Genomic DNA, 19,743 nt, shown 5'->3' with positions numbered 1-19,743 from the left:
GGAAGGGACTAAACTTGTATAGTGGCTATATATGCAGAGAGAAGACATTTCTGAGAAATGTTGTAGAAACAAAATTAATATGATTAGTCAACTGACTGGATAAAAAGACTACATGAAATAAGTAAGGATGATTCCAAAGTTAGCAGCTTGCAAGAAGGGGCAGGTGTAAGGGGGAAGATAATACATGGTACTCTGGGTATGCTGAATTTGAGGTGCTAATCAGACATTCAAAAGATGTGTAATAGGCACTTGATGAAGGATGTGAATTCAGGAGATAGTAGAGCTGGATATGATATATCTACACAGAGATGAGATTTTGATTCTTGAATTTATGAGGTCATCAGAGGAATGTGTAGTGAGGTGAGAGGGCTCAGGATGAAGGCATGGTTGAGGAGGAGGACATCAGCAGTAAAGAGTGAGGGGAAATTGATGATGATCCAACAAAGAAATAAGAAGAGGTAAGACAGGAAGAAAAAGAGGAGGGGAAAGTGTCACTGTGGAAGTTGAGTGAGAAGGAATATTCAGAAGGACTGGTCAATGATGTTAAGAGTTGCAGAAATTTTAAGGAGGATAAAGAGAAAAAAATCTGAGTAAATGTTGCAGTTGATTAAGTTTTGTTAATATCTGAATCAGCAGTTTCAGTAAAATAGTGGAGATGGGGGGGGGTAGGTGGGAGGGGAGCCAGATTGAAAGGGGTATATTAGCTGTGATGATAGAAAATTATTTCTAGGAATGGGAAAAGTCAACAAGTATTTATTAAGCAATTGCTATATGTAAGTCATTATGTTAAGCACTGGGAATACAAATACAAGGGGAAAAAAGGTAGTCTCTGCCCTTGAAGTTTATATTCTAATGGAGAAAGATATCACATAAAAGTGATTTGAAGGGGGCAGCTAGGTGGCGCAGTGAATAGAGCACTGGCCCTGGATTCAGGAGTACCTGAGTTCAAATCCGGCCTCAGACACTTGATACATACTAGCTGTGTGACCTTGGGCAAGTCACTTAACCCTCATTGCCCTGCCAAAAAAAAAAAGTGATTTGAAAATGGAAAGGCGACAGGGGTAACTGCAAAGGGCTCGGTAGCTAGGCCTGGAAAGTGAAGTAAAGTTCGTCTGGGCCCTTCTTCAAAATAGGAACTCAAGAATGGAAGAAGGCTGCTAAAGTACTGGTAGAAAGAATTAAGGATGGACAATCTGGGCCTTTCCTCAAAATGGGGTTGTGGAAGGAACTCAACCAAAGGGAGAAAGGGGCAGTTAAAGAGAGATACCTGTAAGGGGATGTCAGGGTGAAATGAAGATTTTCTAAGGGTTTGCTGAAATCAGCTTGAACCTAAAGTTGATTGTTCAGTTTTCAGTGTGTGTAAGCAAATGCTATAAATCTAGGCTTGATTTCCTGTTTTGTTCACTTAAGTGATGGAGAAAATGCAGATTAACAATTAACAATGCAGATTAAAAGTGTGTCCTCTGGGAGAGTCAGTTAAACATTTACTGTACTCCGTTGGAAAGACCTGAATACATTTCTAGGCAGCAGGAAAGAAGTCAGCAGATAGGAAAAGATTGAAGATAGAACAGAAAAGGAATGATCAACATAGTAGTGTCCAAGGGGAGACAGAATGGGATGGGATCAAGGACACAAGTAAAGCTGTTGGAGTTAAGACTACAGAAGAACAGCATATAAATTAGTGTATAAATACATGAAAAGTATCAATAAAAATATTCCAAGTCCAAGGACAGATATATCATAACTGAGTGCAGGGAATCAAGGAATCTTCATTAAAGAGTTGGTATTTAAGTCAGCGTGAAGAATAGGTAGAATTTTAACAGCTAAAGATGAGGGGTATATTTCAGGTATAAGAAATGGAATAAAAAATGTATGGAAGCAGTAAAATGAAGGAAATAGATGAGACATGGTGAACACTGCCTTTTGGGTAGAGCTTAGCGTTCTTATCAGGGAATAAATAGTATAAGCAGTTAAAGAAAGAAGAATGCAGTCTTAAAACAATATTTAGAGGGACAGCTACGTGGCACAGTGGATAAAGCACCGGCCCTGGATTCAGGAGTACCTGAGTTCAAATCGGGCCTCAGACACTTAACACTTACTAGCTGTGTGACCCTGGGCAAGTCATTTAACCCCAATTGCCTCACCAAAACCAAAATTTGGAAATATTTTAAGTTTACTAACAATACAAAAAAAACCTCTTCATATTTGGATATTTTAGTTGTGTTTTTTCAAGGGTCTAGAGAACTGCAAGAAGGCCCCTACAACTGGACTGGATAGTTGTATATAATCCTGGAAAGCTGGATTGAGGCCACATTGTGACAGGTTTTAAATGCCAGAGGAGATTATATTTGAATCTAGAGTTAATAGGGAGTCACTAGGCTTTACTGAGTTGGGGGTGGGGTGGAGTTATAATATCATGAGAACTAAGGGTTAGGAAAATCTTTGACAAGTATGTAGAGGATGGATTACACTGAAAGAGATCTGATACAGAGGGATCAATTAGGAAGGAAGTCACTGTAATAGTCAAGAAAAGGATGAAGGCCTTAACTAGGGGAATGCATAGAAATGGAGAGGAGATAGCTATGAGAAATGCTGTAGTGGTAGAAATGGTAAAATTAGCACGTTTGGTTGAATGAAAGTAAGGAATCGAGAGGGATGACATAAACATTGCAACCTTTGGTGGATGGAAGGCTAGTGACTAAAACCTTGGTTAGAATGCACTGAGAGTGGCAGCTAGGTGGCACAGTGGATAAGGCACTGGCCCTGGATTCAAGAGAACCTGAGTTCAAATCCAGCCTCAGACACTTGACACTTACTAGCTGTGTGACCCTGGGCAAATCACTTAACCCCAATTGCCTCACCCCCCTCCCCCAAAAGAATGCACTAAGGCTATGTGATGATTAAAAAATATAAGATGTAGTTTCTGGGTAATTTAATCATTCTATAAATAGACCACAGGTTATTAATAAAAGATGGTCAATGGCTGTCTCAGACCAAAGACCCCAGATAATTGTGGGGTCACAGTTTATACGCCCTTCTAATAGCAATCAAATCTAATTGTCAACAGCAATCAAACCCAAATGGTTGAAAGGATTGGAGGTATGTTATATTAAAATGAACTCTGGGGATGTGTGACCTATGCCATTCAAATCTTGGTCAACTGATGAGGGTGGGGGTACAATAGTTTCCACCTTGGTGTGGTTAGGTGCAGGCTAAATCTCTTCTCATCAGTAAAGTCCTTCAGTTATCTAAATAAATGGATGTTTCTACCCAAGATTGTCTGTAAGCTTGGTACAGGGTTTAGTATTGCTGTTGAGCTTGTCCCAGATGAAGATATTCAATGTAATTTTACTTTCAAGTAGAAATGGATCTTGAAGTGGGGGGAAAGCGGGGTGAGAGAAAGAACTAAGAAAGGAGAGAAAACTGGGTCTCCCCAATATATTGGTTATGATTATTCATAGCTGGAATAGGAAATTTGGAAGAAAGATAGTTTTTGGAGAAAAGATAAGGTAGTAAGATCTAAAATGCAGACTGTAATCTATCCATACTTGTTCCTTCTATATGACTCACTCTGCACCATACAAAATGAAAAGCAGATTTTGATGGGCTCATAGGAAGGATAGGTAGAATTACATAAACCAAAATTTTGGAGAGGAATTCAGCCCAGGAGAGATAGAGAGCTCTCAAAAATAAAATTATTTGTTTCCCTAAAATAAATTCTAAAGACACAGAGGAATAGTTCTGAAGAGGAAAAATGGGAGTTGTCTAAAAAGAGAATGATGTAGGAACTCATCAATCAAATACAATCTGCAAAAAACACATACAGAAGATGGAAGGGCAGGTTAACAGCATGGATTTTTTTTTTGGTGAGGCAATTGGGGTTAAGTGACTTGCCCAGGGTCACACAGCCAGTAAGTGTTAAGTGTCTGAGGCCAGATTTGAACTCAGGTCTTCCTGAATCCAGGGCTGGTGCTCTATCTACTACACCATCTAGCTGCCCCTAACAGCATGAACTTTAAAGTACGGCATCATGGTCTTACAAAATCGTGTTTGGAATGCTAAAGCTCAAAATGCATGGAGTCTGGGAAAGAACAACAAACAGTGTTTTGTTGTGCTTTTAAAAAAAAATTGTATTTTTTTCAAGTACATGTAAAGATAGTTTTCAACATTCATTTTGTGTAAGATTTTGAGTTTGAAAATTTTTGTCCCCTTCTTCCTACCCCTTGTTCTCCAAGATGGCAAGGAATCTGATATAGGTTATACATTTGTAATCATGTAAACATATTTCCACAGTAGTCATGTTGTGAAAGAAGAAACAGTCATGTTGCACAAATAAAGAGGAACTATATACACATGTGCTGGGCCTGTCCCTGGTGAAAGAAGAAGAAAGGGAAAAGCCACTAAAAAAAAGTGAAAACAATATGCTTCAATTGGCCTTCAGACTCCATAGTTCTTTCTCTGAATGTGGAGAGCACTTTCCATGTTGAGTCTTTTGGAATTGTTTAGGGTCATTGTATTACTGAGAAGAGCTAAGTCTATCATAGTTGATCATCATATAATGTGTGTTTTTTTAATTAATATTTTTTCCAATTACATGTAAAAATAGTTTTCAACATTCATTTTTCTAAGATTTTGAATTTCAATTTTTTCCCTCTCCCCAAGACAGCAAGTAATCTGATACAAGTTATATAGTACAATCATATTAAACATATCTCCACATTAGCCATGTTGTGAAAAAAGAATCAGAAAAAAAGGGAGAGAACATAAGAAGAAACAAAAACAAAAATCCCCAACAAAAACAGTGAAAATAGTATGCTTTGATCTGTATTCAGACATCATAGTTCTTTTTCTGCATGTGGAGAGAATTTTCCATCATGAATCTTTGGAACTGTCTTGGATCACTGTATTGCTGAAAAGAGTTAATTCTAACACAGCTGATCATCACACAATGTTGCTGCTACTATGTACAATGTTCTCCTGGTCTGTTCACTCAGCATCAGTTCATCTAAATCTTTCCAGTTTTTTGTTTTTTTTTTGCAATCTACCTGCTCATCATTTCTTACAGCACAATAGTATTCCATTACACTCATATACCACAACTTGTTCAGCCATTCCCTAACTGATGGGCATTCCTTTATTTCCAATTCTTTGCCACTACAAAAAAGAGCTGCTATAAATATTTTTTGTACATATGGGTGCTTTTCCCTTTTTTACATTCTCATTGGGATACAGACCTAATAATGTATTGCTGGGTCAAAGGGTACACAGAGTTTTATAGTCCTTTGCGCACCGTTCCAAATTGTTCTCCAGAATGGGTGGCTCAGTTTACAACTCCACCAACAATGCAATAGTGTCCCAATTTTCCCACATCTTCTCCAACATTTATAATTTCCTTTTTCTGTCATATTAGCTAATCAGATAGGTGTGAGGTGGTACCTTGGAGCTGTTTTAATTTTATTTCTCTAATCGAAAGTGATTTAGGGGCAGCTAGGTAGCACAGTGGATAGAACACTGGCCCTGGAGTCAGGAGTACCTGAGTTCAAATCCAGCCTCAGACACTTAACACTAGCTGTGTGACCCTGGGCAAGTCACTTAACCCCCAATTGCCTCACTAAAAAAAAAAAAAGTGATTAAGAGCATTTTTCCATATGACTATAGCTTTAACTTCTTCCTCTGAAAATTGCCTAACCAGGGTTTTTAATTAGCTCTTTTGGTAGAAAGATAAAATGGAAGAAGGGAGAGGGACATTGGTTGATTTTGATAAGTTGATCGATAACCAACAGATGGAAGGCACAGCTGCTCGATTCATATTTAACTTATATTTTCTGCCAAGGAGATTATGCTTGTATCAGAAATGAAAACAAAGTAGCTACCCAAGATATGTAAGGACAAGGTAAAAGAGCACCTAATTTCCCTTGAAGAATTTAAGTTACTTGGTTCAGTTAAAATTATATCCTTGAGTACTGAAAGAACTGGCAGATGTGATTGCTAAGTTACTGTCAGTAATATCTCGAAGATCATGGAAAATGGCAGATGCACCACAAGACTAAAGATGGGCAAAAGTTTTCAAAAAAAAAAAGGAAAGAACAGAGTTTGCAAATTATAGGCCAGTGAGCTTGGCTGACCTAGAACTTGAGAATTCTAGAATGGATCACTAAAGAGAAGGTTGGTGAATATACAGAAAAGAAAGCAGTGATTACAAAAAAGGATTCATTGCACAAGTCATACCAGAGTAATCTTGTTTCCTATTTAGCAGGATTACTAAGTGAGTCATCAAGAATGTGACAGATATAATTTGTTAAAATTTTTGAAGATATCTCATACTCTTTTTGTGGAAAAGATGGAGAGTTTAACAAGATGATAATATAATTAAATGAATTCAGTATTGGATGGCCAGACTCAAAGAGTAGTCGTTAATGGATCAATGTCACTTTGGTAGGATGTGTCTAACCCGTGGATGCCTGGAATTGAACAGAACAGGTTAGAGACAGGCAAGTCAGGCATCAAACAGATGTGTAATTTCAAAGTGAGGGAAATGGCTTGTAAGAAAGGAAGACTTGGGGCAGGTAGGTGGCAAAGTGGATAGAGCACCGGCCCTGGAGTCAGGAGAACCTGAGTTCAAATCCGGCCTCAGACACTTAACACTTACTAGCTGTGTAACCTTGGGCAAGTCACTTAACCCCAACTGCTTCACTAAAAAAAACCCAAAAAAACAAAAAAAGGAAGACCTATACACACATGTAGCCCCTAGTGTGGCTAAACCTCAATACTTATACCAATGGCTATGCACTGACAATGAGGAGTAACAGCAACAATGAGGTGTTTGATTAGGGCTTCATGAGGAGAACTTGTCTGAGCTTGTCCAGTGCTTGTCCAAGCTCAGAAAACACCTGGTGATAGTCAAAGCAATACAATAATTATGTGATTTTGCCAGAGGGTTAGCACAAAGAACTGTTGTTATGCCAAGCTCAGGGTACAACCTGCTTGCTGGGCCTTAGCTCTGAAAAACAGGATGTCTCCTAAAATGTTGACAGATGTTTCCAGTAGAATGTATCTATAACTTGTGATTGGTCCTCTACTGTTCATATTTTTATCAATGACTTGGTTAAAGGCAATGATAGCATGTTCCTTAAATTTATGGATGACACAAAGCTGGGAGAGACAGCTAACGCACTGGGTGACAGAGTAAAAATCCAAAAAGAACAAAATCAATTAGAGCAGCAGCTCTCAAACTTTTTGATCTTAGGACCATTTTATGCTCTTAAAAATTGTTGAGGACCCCAAAAAACTTTTGTTTATGTTGGTTATATCTACCAATATTTACCATATTAGAAATTAAAACATTTGATGTTATTATGAAAATAATTTTGATTTCTCAGATCCTCAGGGGTCCCCAGACCACATTTTGAGAATAAGTGGATGAGAACTTTGTGCTGAATCTAAAAAGATGAAACCAAACAGAACTGTAAAATCTTACATTTGGGCTCAAAAAATCAATTTCATTGAGTGCAAAATGTGGGAGGCATGGTTAGATGTTGTTTTGAAAGAAATCAGGGGGTTTCAGTGGACTTCCAGCTTAATGAGACAGCAGTGTGATGAGGCAGCCAAAAAACCTAATGCAATTTTGGGCTGTATGAAGAGATGGATAACTTCCAGAAATGAGGGGGATGATATTTCTTCTGTACTATGCCCACCCCATACATATCTGGAGAACTATGTTAAGTTCTGGGCCACACGGTTTAATGCAGCAATAAAATGGAGAGTATTCAGAGGAAGACAACCAGGATGATAAAGGTTCTATGAGTCTAAGCCACATAAGGATTAGTTGAAGGAAGTGGGAATGTTTAGGTTGAAGAAGATCCAAGGGAGAAATGATGGCTATTTTCAAGTATCTGAAGAATGGTTACAAAGAAGAGATTATACAAATTTTCTTTGGCTCCCAGAGGGCAGAATGGGGAACAATAGACATTATAAAGAAGCAAATTTAGTCTTCAAATCAGGAAAAACTTCCTAACAATCAGAGCAATCTGAAAGTGGAATGGAGAATTATTTGGGGTGGGGGGGCTTCCTCTTGGAGTTTTTAAAAGCAGAGGCTGGATGATCACTTGTCAGGTTTGTTATGGTTGGGATTCTTCTCATGTATAAATTGGATTAGATGCGTTCTGAGTTCACTTCTGGTATCTTGAATTCTATGTGATTCTATCTACCTGTGAGTGTTCCTTGTTTGCCTTTTTTTTTTTCCTTTTTCTTCTTAAGCCACCTAAATATAGTTGATCTTCAAAGCTATATTCTAAATCTTGTTTCTTTCCACTCCCGGTGGTTTTGTTTAATCCTTTAGCTTCAAAAATTACCTCTAGACAGATGACTTCACAATTACTATTTCTCAATTAGCCTTCTCTCCCAAATTCCAAATATAGTCAAGAGCCAGTAATGAAGACCTCCACTTTAATGGAGTATTACTATTACTTCAAACCCACCCAAACTGCAGTCATTACCTTTCTTGACTTGATATGCCAATTACATCTGGTGACATGTAAAATAGCCAGGTGTCAGACCTGGTTCAGTCACCAACCAGCTATATAACCTTTTTTTTTTTAATTAAAAAAATTTTTTTATCTTTTAAATAGAATTTTATTTTCCAAAATATATGTAAACACAAACTTTAACATCAAGTTTTTAAAACTTTGTGTTCCAACTTCTCTTCCTCCCTCCCTATATATAACCTTTTATAAACATGCCCATATCTCCCCTATCCTCAAAAACACCTCATTTGATTTATTTACTCCCATCAGCTATCCTATATCTCTCTTTCCTTTTGTTGGCAAACTTCTTGAGAAGGCCATCTACCATCAGTGCTTGATGGCTTTTCTTTTCACATTCTTCTTGGATATGTTCCATTCTCTATTCTCCTTGGTAAAGAAAACAAAGGAATAAAAAAGAGCCAAGTAGGGTTTTTTGTTTTGTTTTTACTGTTTTCTAGTGTTTTTTTTTTAATTCATCTCAAGAAGTGGTTTTATCCCATCTTTATTCTTCCTCTAGTCCACAATATCGTGAAAAAGAAACAAAACCCTTTTTGTTGCCTTGGCTTTTGTTCTTTGCAAGACTGATATAGTTATAGAAACCTTGTCACTCTTCAATATTCATCCACATTTACCTACTATGGCTTGTGTCATGTTACATATACTTGATGTATTATTGCTGGTTAGCTACTTACAGAGTAACTGTGGTCTTTTTAGATACAAATTCCTGTTCTTGCTCATCAAGATTATTTTGTTTACCAACAGAATTTCTTTCTTGATAGCTTTCCATCTCAGGTCAAAGTATCCTTTCTTTCTTTTTCCCCTCTGAACTTTTGGAAATATATTCTCCTAAAGTTTTAGGCTTAAGACTCTGCCTTATTTTTCCTTCTTGATTTATCTTGAGCTCTAAGATAGCAGGATCACTTCTTCCCAAGGCTCTTGTCATGTCATCTTCAATGACTAGACTGAAGTTCTTATTGGCTAGAGTCAGGAACAGAAAAGCATTTTTTATTACTTTTTTTTCTATCTTCTTAAAGACGAAACTAGCTGAGAAATTTATCAAGACCTGTAAGATCCTCTTGCTTTTTTAGTGAAGAAAAAGAGAGAGAACTTTACCAGACTGGATAGATGAAGTCTGTAATCACAACTATATACTTCTCACTTGGCTTATAATAATACCCTACTGATCCCTGTCTCCATTCTGTATTCATTCCAAATCATTTTATATGTTGCTGCCAGTCTATTCTTCATAAAGCACAGCTTTTTAATCTAATTCAGGCTTAAAACTTTTCAAAAGCTTCCAATTGACAAGAGAATTAATTAATTGCCCATTTGTTTGCCTGTCAATCAAACTACTGACCTTTGAGACCAGGTGAAGGACTGAGTAGAGTTAGTTAGTAGGGGAAATGGAGTCAAGAGAATGGACTTGAAAATGTCTTCCATTTACTCATTCATCCATTTGTTTTATACTTGCATCTATTAGCAGTTTGCTCTGGAGCAAGCTCCTTATCCTCTCTGGATTTCAGTTGCATTTTTTTTTGTGAGGCAATTGGGGCTAAGTGACTTGCCCAGGGTCACACAGCTAGTAATTGTCAAGTGTCTGAGGCCAAATTTGAACTCAGGTCCTCCTGAATCCAGGGTCAGTGCTCTATCCACTTCGACACCTAGCTGCCCCTCAGTTGCATCTATAAAGTGAGTGTAAACTGGAAGATCTCTAAGGACCCTTGAGGCCATAACATCTTTCATGTAGATATAACCTACCTTTCTGGGCTTACTTTCTAGTCTGTCAGTCAATAAACATTGATTAAGCTCCTACCACATGCCAGGAACTGGGAATACAAAGAAAGGCAAAGGTAGATACCTATTCTCAAGGGGTTCACAGACTTAAGATAATTTGTGTAGAACTATGTATGAACAAGATATATACAGGATAAATTGGAGATACTCTAACTTTTAGGTCCCAGGGTGACAGTGGTGACAAGATGTTTTAAAAGACAACAAACCAACTAATTTTCTCTTACTAGGGAACACCCATCTCACTTTCTTTAGTTTGAACCACCTTTTCCTATACTCATTTATTAAAGCCTACTATATGAGGGGCAGCTAGGTGGCGCAGTGGATAGAGCATGGCCCTGGATTCAGGAGGACCTGAGTTCAAATCTGGCCTCAGACACTTAACACTAGCTGTGTGACCCTGGGCAAGTCACTTAACCCTCATTGCCCCCCCCCCCCCACAAAAAAGCCTACTATATAACTAACAAGATTAATTATAATCCCCACCCCCACCCAATCCTTTATAGATGTGTTAAACTAATGCCGAGAGACTTGACCAGAGTTGTCCAAATACTCTTAAGAGGTGGACTTGAACCCAGGTCTGCTCACTCCAGAGCCAGTACACTTCCCATTTTACCAAGTGACTTCCTAACGTCTGTTTAAACATTTTTTTTTGCAAGGCAATGAGGGTTAAGTGACTTGCCCAGGGTCACACATCTATTAAGTGTCAAGTGTCTGAGGCCGGATTTGAACTCGGGTCCTCCTGAATCCAGGGCGGGTGCTTTAACCACCTAGCAGCCCCCACATGTTTTATTTTAAAACAAACTTTTTTTCCCTCCTCTATTATGAATTTGAGTGTTTACTGGAATACAGGACAATAGGCCTCTAGCTGGGCACCATACACAGATAAAGAAGCCACCTCGCCCCCAGTTCCGGCCCGGCCCTAAAGGAGCTTACGGTCTCGGGGCAGGTTTACGCTCAGCCTATGGGAGGGGTCGGGGGAGGGATGGAACCAGGTGACGGAGGTGGTGGTGGAAGGCGGGGGGGGGGGGGGGGGGGGTCTCCGCCTCCAGGGCTTCAGAAGCTCAGGGCCTTGGAGCGAGGCCCCGCCCCGGACTCCCATCCCAGGGGGTAGACAACAAAGGACGGCCGAGGGTCACAGTCCATCTCCGCGCACCTAGATCTCCAGGTTCTCACGTAGAGTCCCGCCTCCCCAGGCCCCCGTCCCTCCTCCAAGTTCTCCTGCATCCCGCCCCTCTCTTCCAGGAGCTCCCACCCGCAGCTCCGCCTCACCCACGCCTCCGGCTCTCACCTAGACAACGGAGCCGTTTGCGGTCTAGCGCGAGCCCTACCTCAGAGTCGAATTCGGCCGAAGAGCTAAGGCGGCCGCGCAGGCGCAAAGCGGTCGCTTCCCGGCTGAGCCGGAGCCGCGTTCGTGCCCGCGCTACGTGCTCTCAGGCCCGAGTTTCCTTCTGAAGGAAGGACGTATGTGCGTGGTGCGTGCGCGCTCCGCCCCCGGACGCTCAACGAGGGAGCGAGGGGAAGGGCCGCTGTGTGCGCGCGCGCCCTCGCTCTTGCTCGTTCTCGCCGGCCGTTCTCGCTGCTGCTGCGGCTGGGGCTGGGGGTGGCGGCGGCGCGGGCGGCTGGCGGCGCGGGGCGGTCCGGCGGGTTCAAAGAGGAAAACATGGCGGAAAACAAAGGCGGCGGCGGCGGCGAGGCCGAGAGTGGCGGCGGCGGGGTCAGCGGCAGTGCGGCGGCGGCGGCCGCAGCCGGGCCCGGGACTGCGGGACCCGCGGGGCTGGAGGCGGAGCCGCCTCTCGCCGCGGTGCTAGTGGAAGAGGAGGAAGAGGAGGAAGGCGGCAGGGCCGGGCCGGAGGGCGGCGCGGCGGCCGGGCCCGAGGACGGGGGGGTGTCCGCGGCCTCCTCGGGCTCAGCCCCTGCGGCCGCTGCAGCCGCCGCGGCCTCGGCAGGTCCCGCGGGTCCGGGAGCGGCGATCGCGGCCCCGGCCCCGGCGGCCCCTGCCGCCCCCGGCAGCCCTGGCGGCGCCGGCCCCCGCGCCGGCGGGGCCGCCTCCCGGGCCCCCGGCCTCGCTGCTGGACACCTGCGCGGTGTGTCAGCAGAGCCTGCAGAGCCGCCGTGAGGCGGAGCCCAAGCTGCTGCCCTGCCTGCACTCCTTCTGCCTCCGCTGCCTGCCCGAGCCCGAGCGCCAGCTCAGCGTGCCCATCCCGGGCGGCAGCAACGGCGACATCCAGCAAGGTGAGCGGGCGGGCGCTGAGGCCTGCGGCCCCCGCGGCCAGGAGTCGGGCCGCGGGAGGCGGGGAGGGGCCGCGGCCTGCGGTGGGCTGCTCGGGGGAGCGCAGGGGGGGGGGGGTCGTTAAGGGCTTTTCTCTTCTTTGCGAGGCGGGAGGAGGCCGTGAGAGGTGGGTTTTTTTCTCTTCATCGGAGGTGTGTGTGTGTGTGTGTTTCTGAGGGGGGCTGATCGAGGGTCGTGACGAGTTTTGTGTTGTGGAGCAGGAGAGGGGTCGACTTTCTGGAGGGGGGAAGAGCCGAGTGATGGGTAGAAGGAAAAGAGGGCCTTAGGAGGTTTTCGGGGGGGAACTCTGGGGGAGGAGGGCCCTGCGAGGATGGGGCGGGGTCAGGGAGAGGAGGGCCTAGGAGAGTGCTGGAGGGGAGGGGACCCGAGGACCTGGAGGGTTTTTGAGGAGAGAGATGCGAGGTTTGGGGACAGGATTCAGATGCTGCCAGAAGTGTTTTGGAGACCAGCTAAGTGGTATTTGGAAGAGAAGGCAGATTTGGTCTGTGAAAGGTTGCTTAGGAGGAAAGGACTTGAACAGTAAGAAGGAAAGTGGTCCCCGAAAATATTGAGCCAAGCAGTAAGAAAAAATGGAATGGAGTAGGGTCTAGGTTTCAGATGAGTAAATGTGGCATGTGTTCTAAGAAGGTTGATTATAAAAAATAGAAGAATGGAAGCTTTTAGGTGTCACGCAAAACACTGAACTGGGAGGGTATGTGGGGGGGGGGTGGACATGAAATACCCTCATTGTTGGGGAGGAGAGAAAGTTCATGAGTTGTGATGTTTGAAAAGTTCTCAGGGGAACCCTTATTTGGTAGAGGGGATTTTTGAAAATTATACAAGATTTGGATTGTTTGCCATATGGTATTGCTACCAAGAATAAGGAAATTGACTCTTAGTAACATTTTTTGGCCAGAGAAGAGGACGAGTATAATTCTCTACCGTTCATTTTTCTGTATTTGGGTCACAAAATAGAAGAAATATCACACAGATTTGTCAAAACAATCCCTGTTACTCCCAGTGATATAATTGGTCTTGCTTCAGAATCATTATCTTTAAGAATAGTTGATTGATATTTTATAATGTCTTATAGTTTAATGTTTATGTTTTCTTTCATGTTATATTTAAGCTGAATTTTTTCACAACCTGTACACACTTTTGCACATTATAAGTTGACAGTGTTTTAATAAACAAATGGGCAGAATCTGAATGTCACAAAGTTTCAAAGCAGCTTGCTGTAGAAAAACGTTTATGCATGTACATGTTTGTCCTGTTGCCTTCTCTTTCAAGAGATTTACTCTCCAGTCAAATTACAATTTACTTTCTTGTTTTGTTATTCCAGAGAAAACCTTAGCTCCCTGGTGTCAGAATATTTGAAAGATCCAAGATAATATTACCCATAATAAGGAATACTAGATGACTTTTACATATTGTTTTGTTTTTATCTCATTTGATACTTATAACAATTTGATACTTTAAGGTAGGTGCTATTATCCCTATTTACAGATGATTAAAGAAAGCCTCAGAGGGGTTAAGTGACTTGTCTGGCTACCTAATTAGTCTGGGTCTGGGTTGGGATTTAAACCCAAGTTTTACTAAATCCCAGTCTACTCTGTCTACTATGACACAATCTCAGGATTTTGTTTTGTATATCTCTATTGTACTTGTGTTTTAGGAAGGTGTTTTGGTTTTTTGCATTAGTTTTATGTGTATATGACATATACTTGTAGATTATAAATTCCATGAATATATATAAAGTTTATATATAAAGTTTGCATCTCCCAGCAGACACTTGATAAATGTTTACTGAATTGGATTGTCAACCTCAGTAGTAATGGGAATACAGTGTTTTTGTTGCAGTGAATTTGTACTTGCATGGTTCTCTGTTCTTTATGTGTCTACTTATTTTGTACAAGTTAATTGAAGCTCAGCAATAAAATTTACATATATATATTTAAAGCACAAACTTTTTCAGCTGAAGATTGGAACTTTGAAAAATGATTTGTGATCCATTGCCTTGTGAAAAAGAAAAAAAAGTACATTTGGCTGTTAGTTTATTTCCTTAGAGCACCATGTTGAAAATAAGGTCAAGGTCTAGGTTCAATATCCTGGTAGATCATTTAGCTTCTCTTTTCTTGGACTACAGTCTATTCCCCTACCTTTAGTTTAGCCCTTTTTTTTTTTTGTTTGGTGGGGCAATGAGGGTTAAGTGACTTGCCCAGGGTCACAGAGCTTAGTAAGTGTCAAGTGTCTGAGGCCAGATTTGAACTTAGGTCCTCCTAAATTCAGATCTGGTGCTCTCTCTCCATTGCACCACCTTGATGCCCCAGGTTAGCCTTCTGGAGCATCCTTTGGGTCACAGAAGGTTCTGAGTAAAAGACCATGGATGAACTGAATAATTTTTTTTTTTTAGTGAAGCAATTGGGGTTAAGTGACTTGCCCAGGGTCACACAGCTAGTAAGTGTTAAGTGTCTGAGACCGGATCCGAACTCAGGTACTCCTGACTCCAGGGCCGGTGCTCCATCCACTGCGCTATCTAGCTGCCCCTGGAATACAATTTAAAGCCTATTTCTTATTGATATATTCTTTTGTTCATTCAGCAAAGATATATTGGATATCTGAGGATACAAAGATGAAGATGGGGTTCAGGTTCAAGAAGCCTATCATATGTGTGTTTATAGGTATGTATGTATATATACATACATACATACACTGATAGGCAAATCTATATATATAACATGAGTAAGTGCTCACTTACATAATTCTTTCAAATAGAATAGAATGATTAGTTCATAAAGAGGTTACTACCAAAGTGGTTTGAGTATTCAGAACAGAGAGAAATCCTTTCATCTGTTTGGGAGAGGTGAGAATGGCTATGGAGGTGACATTTGAGTTATTACTTGAAGGATTAAGTGGAGATTTAATAGGAAGGACTACTGAGAAGGGTGTTCCAGGTGTAGGGAAAAAATGAACAAAGGCACAAGTTAGAAAATGGAACACGTTGGAGAAAGGAAGGAGTTGAACTTGATGAGAACATTGGAGAGAAGTCCAGTGAGCTAAGGTTGGAAACTAGGGGGTTTTGTAGGCTTCTGATTGTGGAGGGCCTTGGATGCTTGACAAAAGAATTTGACCTTCTTTTGGGGAACCATTGGAGGTTTTTGAGGAGGTTAATGACATGATCAGAGCCACGCAATGGGGAGGTTAATCTGGACATATTTAAAACTGGGTGAGATTCTGTGATGTTCACTAAGAGCAAGGGTAGCAATAGGAATTGGAAGGAACAATGAATGGGAGAGATTTGGGAGATAGAATACAGTGCATTTGAGTATTTTAAAGGGATCTCAGAGAATAAACAGTTTATTTCCTAATTTTAGAGATGAGAAGTGGTATGATAGTTACGTCCCACCTCAGTACATAATATCTGTGACCATGGGCAAGTAAATCAGTGCTGTGGGTAATTTGCTTAGAACTGTAAGTTATAGATAGTTTTCTGTGGAGAGACTTTGCTGTATCATTGAAGTCATTGTTTTGTCAAAAAACTCTCAACACATTATAGATGAGGATCTGGAATCTCAGAGGGGAATACAGGTTAGTGTATTTTTCTCATTCCAAATCTAGTCCCTTTTATATAGGAGAGAGGGAGGAGTCAAAGGTGATTCTAGAGTTGAGCCTCAGGAATCCAGAGATCAGGTTAATGATGGTGCCCTTTATAGAAATAGGCAATCCAAGAGAGAGTAATAGGTTTTGGAAGGGAACAGAATCTTGGTTAGGAGAACACTCAGATTTTCATGAATACTTTTTTCCAGATCTATATGCATACTAACAAATAATTGATACATAAGATTGAACTTGTAATCTATCTGTTTTATATTTTGACCTTGAAGCTAAAACAAAGTGTGAAAGGTGGAGGAGGGAATATATGTTTGAACAGCTTCAAGCAGACATTCTTCTTCTGTACAGTATCTTATAGTTTCATGTTCATTTCCCCAATTTCTTTTATATTTTGCCCAGAGTTAGTTTGGAGCTTGGCAAGAGCTTGTATGACTTTTTCAAGGACTCAACTAGAAAGATGTACGACAGTGTGTCATAATAGATATTATTGGATTTGGAATTAGAATGGCAAGGGTTAAATCTTTGCTCTGAGACCATATGTGTGCCCAAGGTTGTCACTTATCCTCTGTGAACTTCCCTTTTTTCTGTAAAATGGGAATAATACCTGTAGTAACTACTTTACAATGTTGTGAAGCTTAAATGATGAGCACTTTCAATAAATCAAGAGGCATTTATTTTAAAGCACCAACTATATATGCTAGGTACTGGACATGTTATCTTTTTGAGCTCAAGTGACTTATATTTTTAAATTTTTTTAAATGCAGTTTCCCTTTTCTTTTCCCCTTTCCCTCAATTTCATTAGTGTCCTGGCAATTTTTTTTAGAAGGGTATGTGGAAAGGGAAAGCAGTGGAAGATGTGCTCGAGGTACATTGAAACGATTTCAAGGAGAAAAAGGAAAGCCCCTTTAGGTACTGAGGTAAATAGACTAGGATTGCACAAGGTTGAAGCCATCTTCAAGTTGTTTTTCCTTTTTTTTTTTTTTTTTTTGGTGAGGCAATTGGGGTTAAGTGACTTGCCCAGGGTCACACAGCTAGTAAGTGTGTTAAGCGTCTGAGGCTGGATTTGAACTCAGGTCCTCCTGAATCCAGGGCTTCCTGAATCCAGGGCCAGTGCTTTATCCACTGTGCCACCTAGCTGCCCCAAGTTGTTTTCTAGCCATATTTCTGAAACAGGAGCTGTAGAGGAAAACATTTATTTATTAGGAATAAATAGTCTCAATGGCTATAAGAATCCTGAATGTCTTTTTCCATGTTCTCTTATGTAATGTTTCTTAATTGAACTATTTAATGTAGAGATTCCTGACTGATGAACTTTAGCGAAGTATAATTTGCTGTCAGCAAATATTTATGCCTTCTCAGTTGTGCAAAACCTTTTGTTGCAAGTGTAATTAATCCAATATGTGAATGGGTTCCTATCTTTATGTGTTTTATAATCTGTGGTCAGAATTTTTTTATCTTTCCTTTGTTTTTGTTTTTTTTTGGGGGGGGGTGTGGTTTTTTAAATAAAGTATTTTATTTTTTTCCAGTTCCATGTAAAGATAGTTCTCAACTTTCGTTTTTACAAGCTTTCCAATTTCAGATTTTTCTTCCTCCCTCCCCTCCTTCCCGCCCTCCCCTAGGCAGCATGCAATCCAATATAGGTGTTTTATTATATATATATATATATATATAATAACATTAAACATATTTCTGCATTAGTCATATGATAAGAGAAAAATCAGAGCAGTGAGGAAAAACCTCAAAATAGAAAAACAACAGCACCAAAAACAAAAGAAATAGTATGGTTCAATCAGCATCTATACTCCACAGTTTTTGTTTTTGTTTTTTCCTGGATTTGGAGATCCTCTTCTATCATGAATTCCCTGGAACTCTTCTGTACCATTGCATTGGTGAGAAGAATATAGTTCATCACAGCAGATCAACACACAATGTTGATGATACTGTGTGCGATGTTCTTCTGGTTCTGCTCATCTCACTTATCATCAGCCCTTGCAAGACCCTCCAGGTTTCTCTGAACTCCTCCTGCTCATTGTTTCTTACAGGACAACAGTATTCCATTACATTCATATACCACAACTTGTCCCCAATTGATGGGCACCCCCTCAACTTCCAATTCCTTGTCACCACATAAAGAGCAGCTATAAATATTTTTGTACATGTGGGTCCTTTTCCCTTTTCCATGATCTCTTTGGGAAAAGGACCCAAAAGTAGGTATGCCCAGCTTTATAGCCCTTTGGGCATAATTCCAAATTGCTCTCCAGAATGGCTGGATCAGTTCACAGCTCCACCAACAATGCATTAGTGTTCCAATTTTTCCACAGCTTCTCCAACATTTATTATTTTCCTTTTTTGGCATTTTAGCCAATCTGATAGGTGTCAGGTGGTACCTCAGAGTTGTTTTAATTTGCATCTCTCTAATCATTAGTGATTTAGAGCATTTTTTCATATGGGAATAGATAGCTTTGATTTCTTCATCAGAAAACTGCCTGTTCATATCTTTTGACCATTTCTCAATTGGGGAATGACTTGGATTCTTACAAATTTGATTTAGTTCCCTATATATTTTAGAAATGAGGCCTTTATCAGAAGTACTCTGGCTATAAAATTGTTTCCTAGCTTTCTGTTCTCCCTTCTAATTTGGATGCATTGCTTCTGTTTGTACAAAACCTTTTAAGTTAATGTAATCAAAATCATCCATTTTGCATTTTATAATATTCTCTATCTCTTGTTTGGTCATAAACTGTTCTCCTTTCCAAAGATCTGAAAGGTAGACTATTCCATTGTTTCCTAATTTACCTATGGTATCACCTCTTATGTCTAAATCATGTATCCAATTTGACCTTATTTTAGTATAGGGTGTAAGATGTTGGTCTGTGCCTAATTTCTGCCATACTATCTTCCAGTTTTCCCAGCAGTTTTTGTCAAATACTGAGTTCCTATCCCAGAAACTGGAGTCTTTGGGTTTATCAAACACTACATTACTAGTGTCATTTGCTACTGTGTTTCCTGTGCCTAGCCTATTCCATTGATCCTCCACTCTATTTCTTAGCCAGTACCAGATAGTTTTGATGGACTGCCGCTTTATAGTAAAGCTCCAGGTTTGGTACAGCTAACCCACCTTCCTGTGCATTTTTTTTTTCATTATTTCTCTTGATATTCTTGACTTTTTGTTTTTCCAGATGAATTTTGTTATTTTTTCTAGCTCTATAAAATAATTTTTAGGTAGTCTGATTGGTATGGCACTGAATAAGTAAATTAATTTAGGTAGAATTGTCATATTTACTATATTAGCTCTGCCTATCCATGAGCAATTGATATCTTTCCAATTATTTAGATCTGATTTGATTTGTGTGAAGAGTGTTTGGAAATTGTGTTCATAGAGTTCCTGGGTTTGTCTTGGCAAGTAGACTCCCAAGTATTTTATATTATCTACCATTACTTTAAATGGAATATCTTTCTATTGAGGTTTATTCTAGACCAAGGCTTCTTCCTTCCTTCCTTCCTTCCTTCCTTCCTTCCTTCCTTCCTTCCTTCCTTCCTTCCTTC

General features: G+C 40.6%; 1 protein-coding gene and 1 long non-coding RNA gene across 2 annotated transcripts in view; one reads left to right on the top strand and one right to left on the bottom strand.

Moving 5' to 3' along the window:
• LOC122725337 overlaps nt 1–11,759 on the bottom strand; it is a 103,272-nt gene extending 91,513 nt beyond the window's left edge. Inside the window, exon 1 of the long non-coding RNA XR_006352725.1 lies at nt 11,645–11,759. This is a non-coding gene — a long non-coding RNA (uncharacterized LOC122725337). The remainder of the gene's footprint in view (nt 1–11,644) is intronic.
• A 154-nt stretch (nt 11,760–11,913) lies between these two features.
• TRIM33 (tripartite motif containing 33) overlaps nt 11,914–19,743 on the top strand; it is a 159,557-nt gene continuing 151,727 nt past the window's right edge. The window contains 2 exon segments of the mRNA XM_044000548.1: nt 11,914–12,318; nt 12,320–12,548. Coding sequence (XP_043856483.1) covers nt 11,977–12,318; nt 12,320–12,548 — 571 coding nt within the window. The 5' untranslated portion in view covers nt 11,914–11,976.

Source organism: Dromiciops gliroides, chromosome 4 (assembly GCF_019393635.1).
Source record: "Dromiciops gliroides isolate mDroGli1 chromosome 4, mDroGli1.pri, whole genome shotgun sequence".
In the NCBI taxonomy this organism is placed as follows: domain Eukaryota; kingdom Metazoa; phylum Chordata; class Mammalia; order Microbiotheria; family Microbiotheriidae; genus Dromiciops; species Dromiciops gliroides.
The sequence above is the reverse complement of the archived record's forward strand: the minus strand, read 5'-3'. Positions and strand labels throughout refer to the sequence as shown.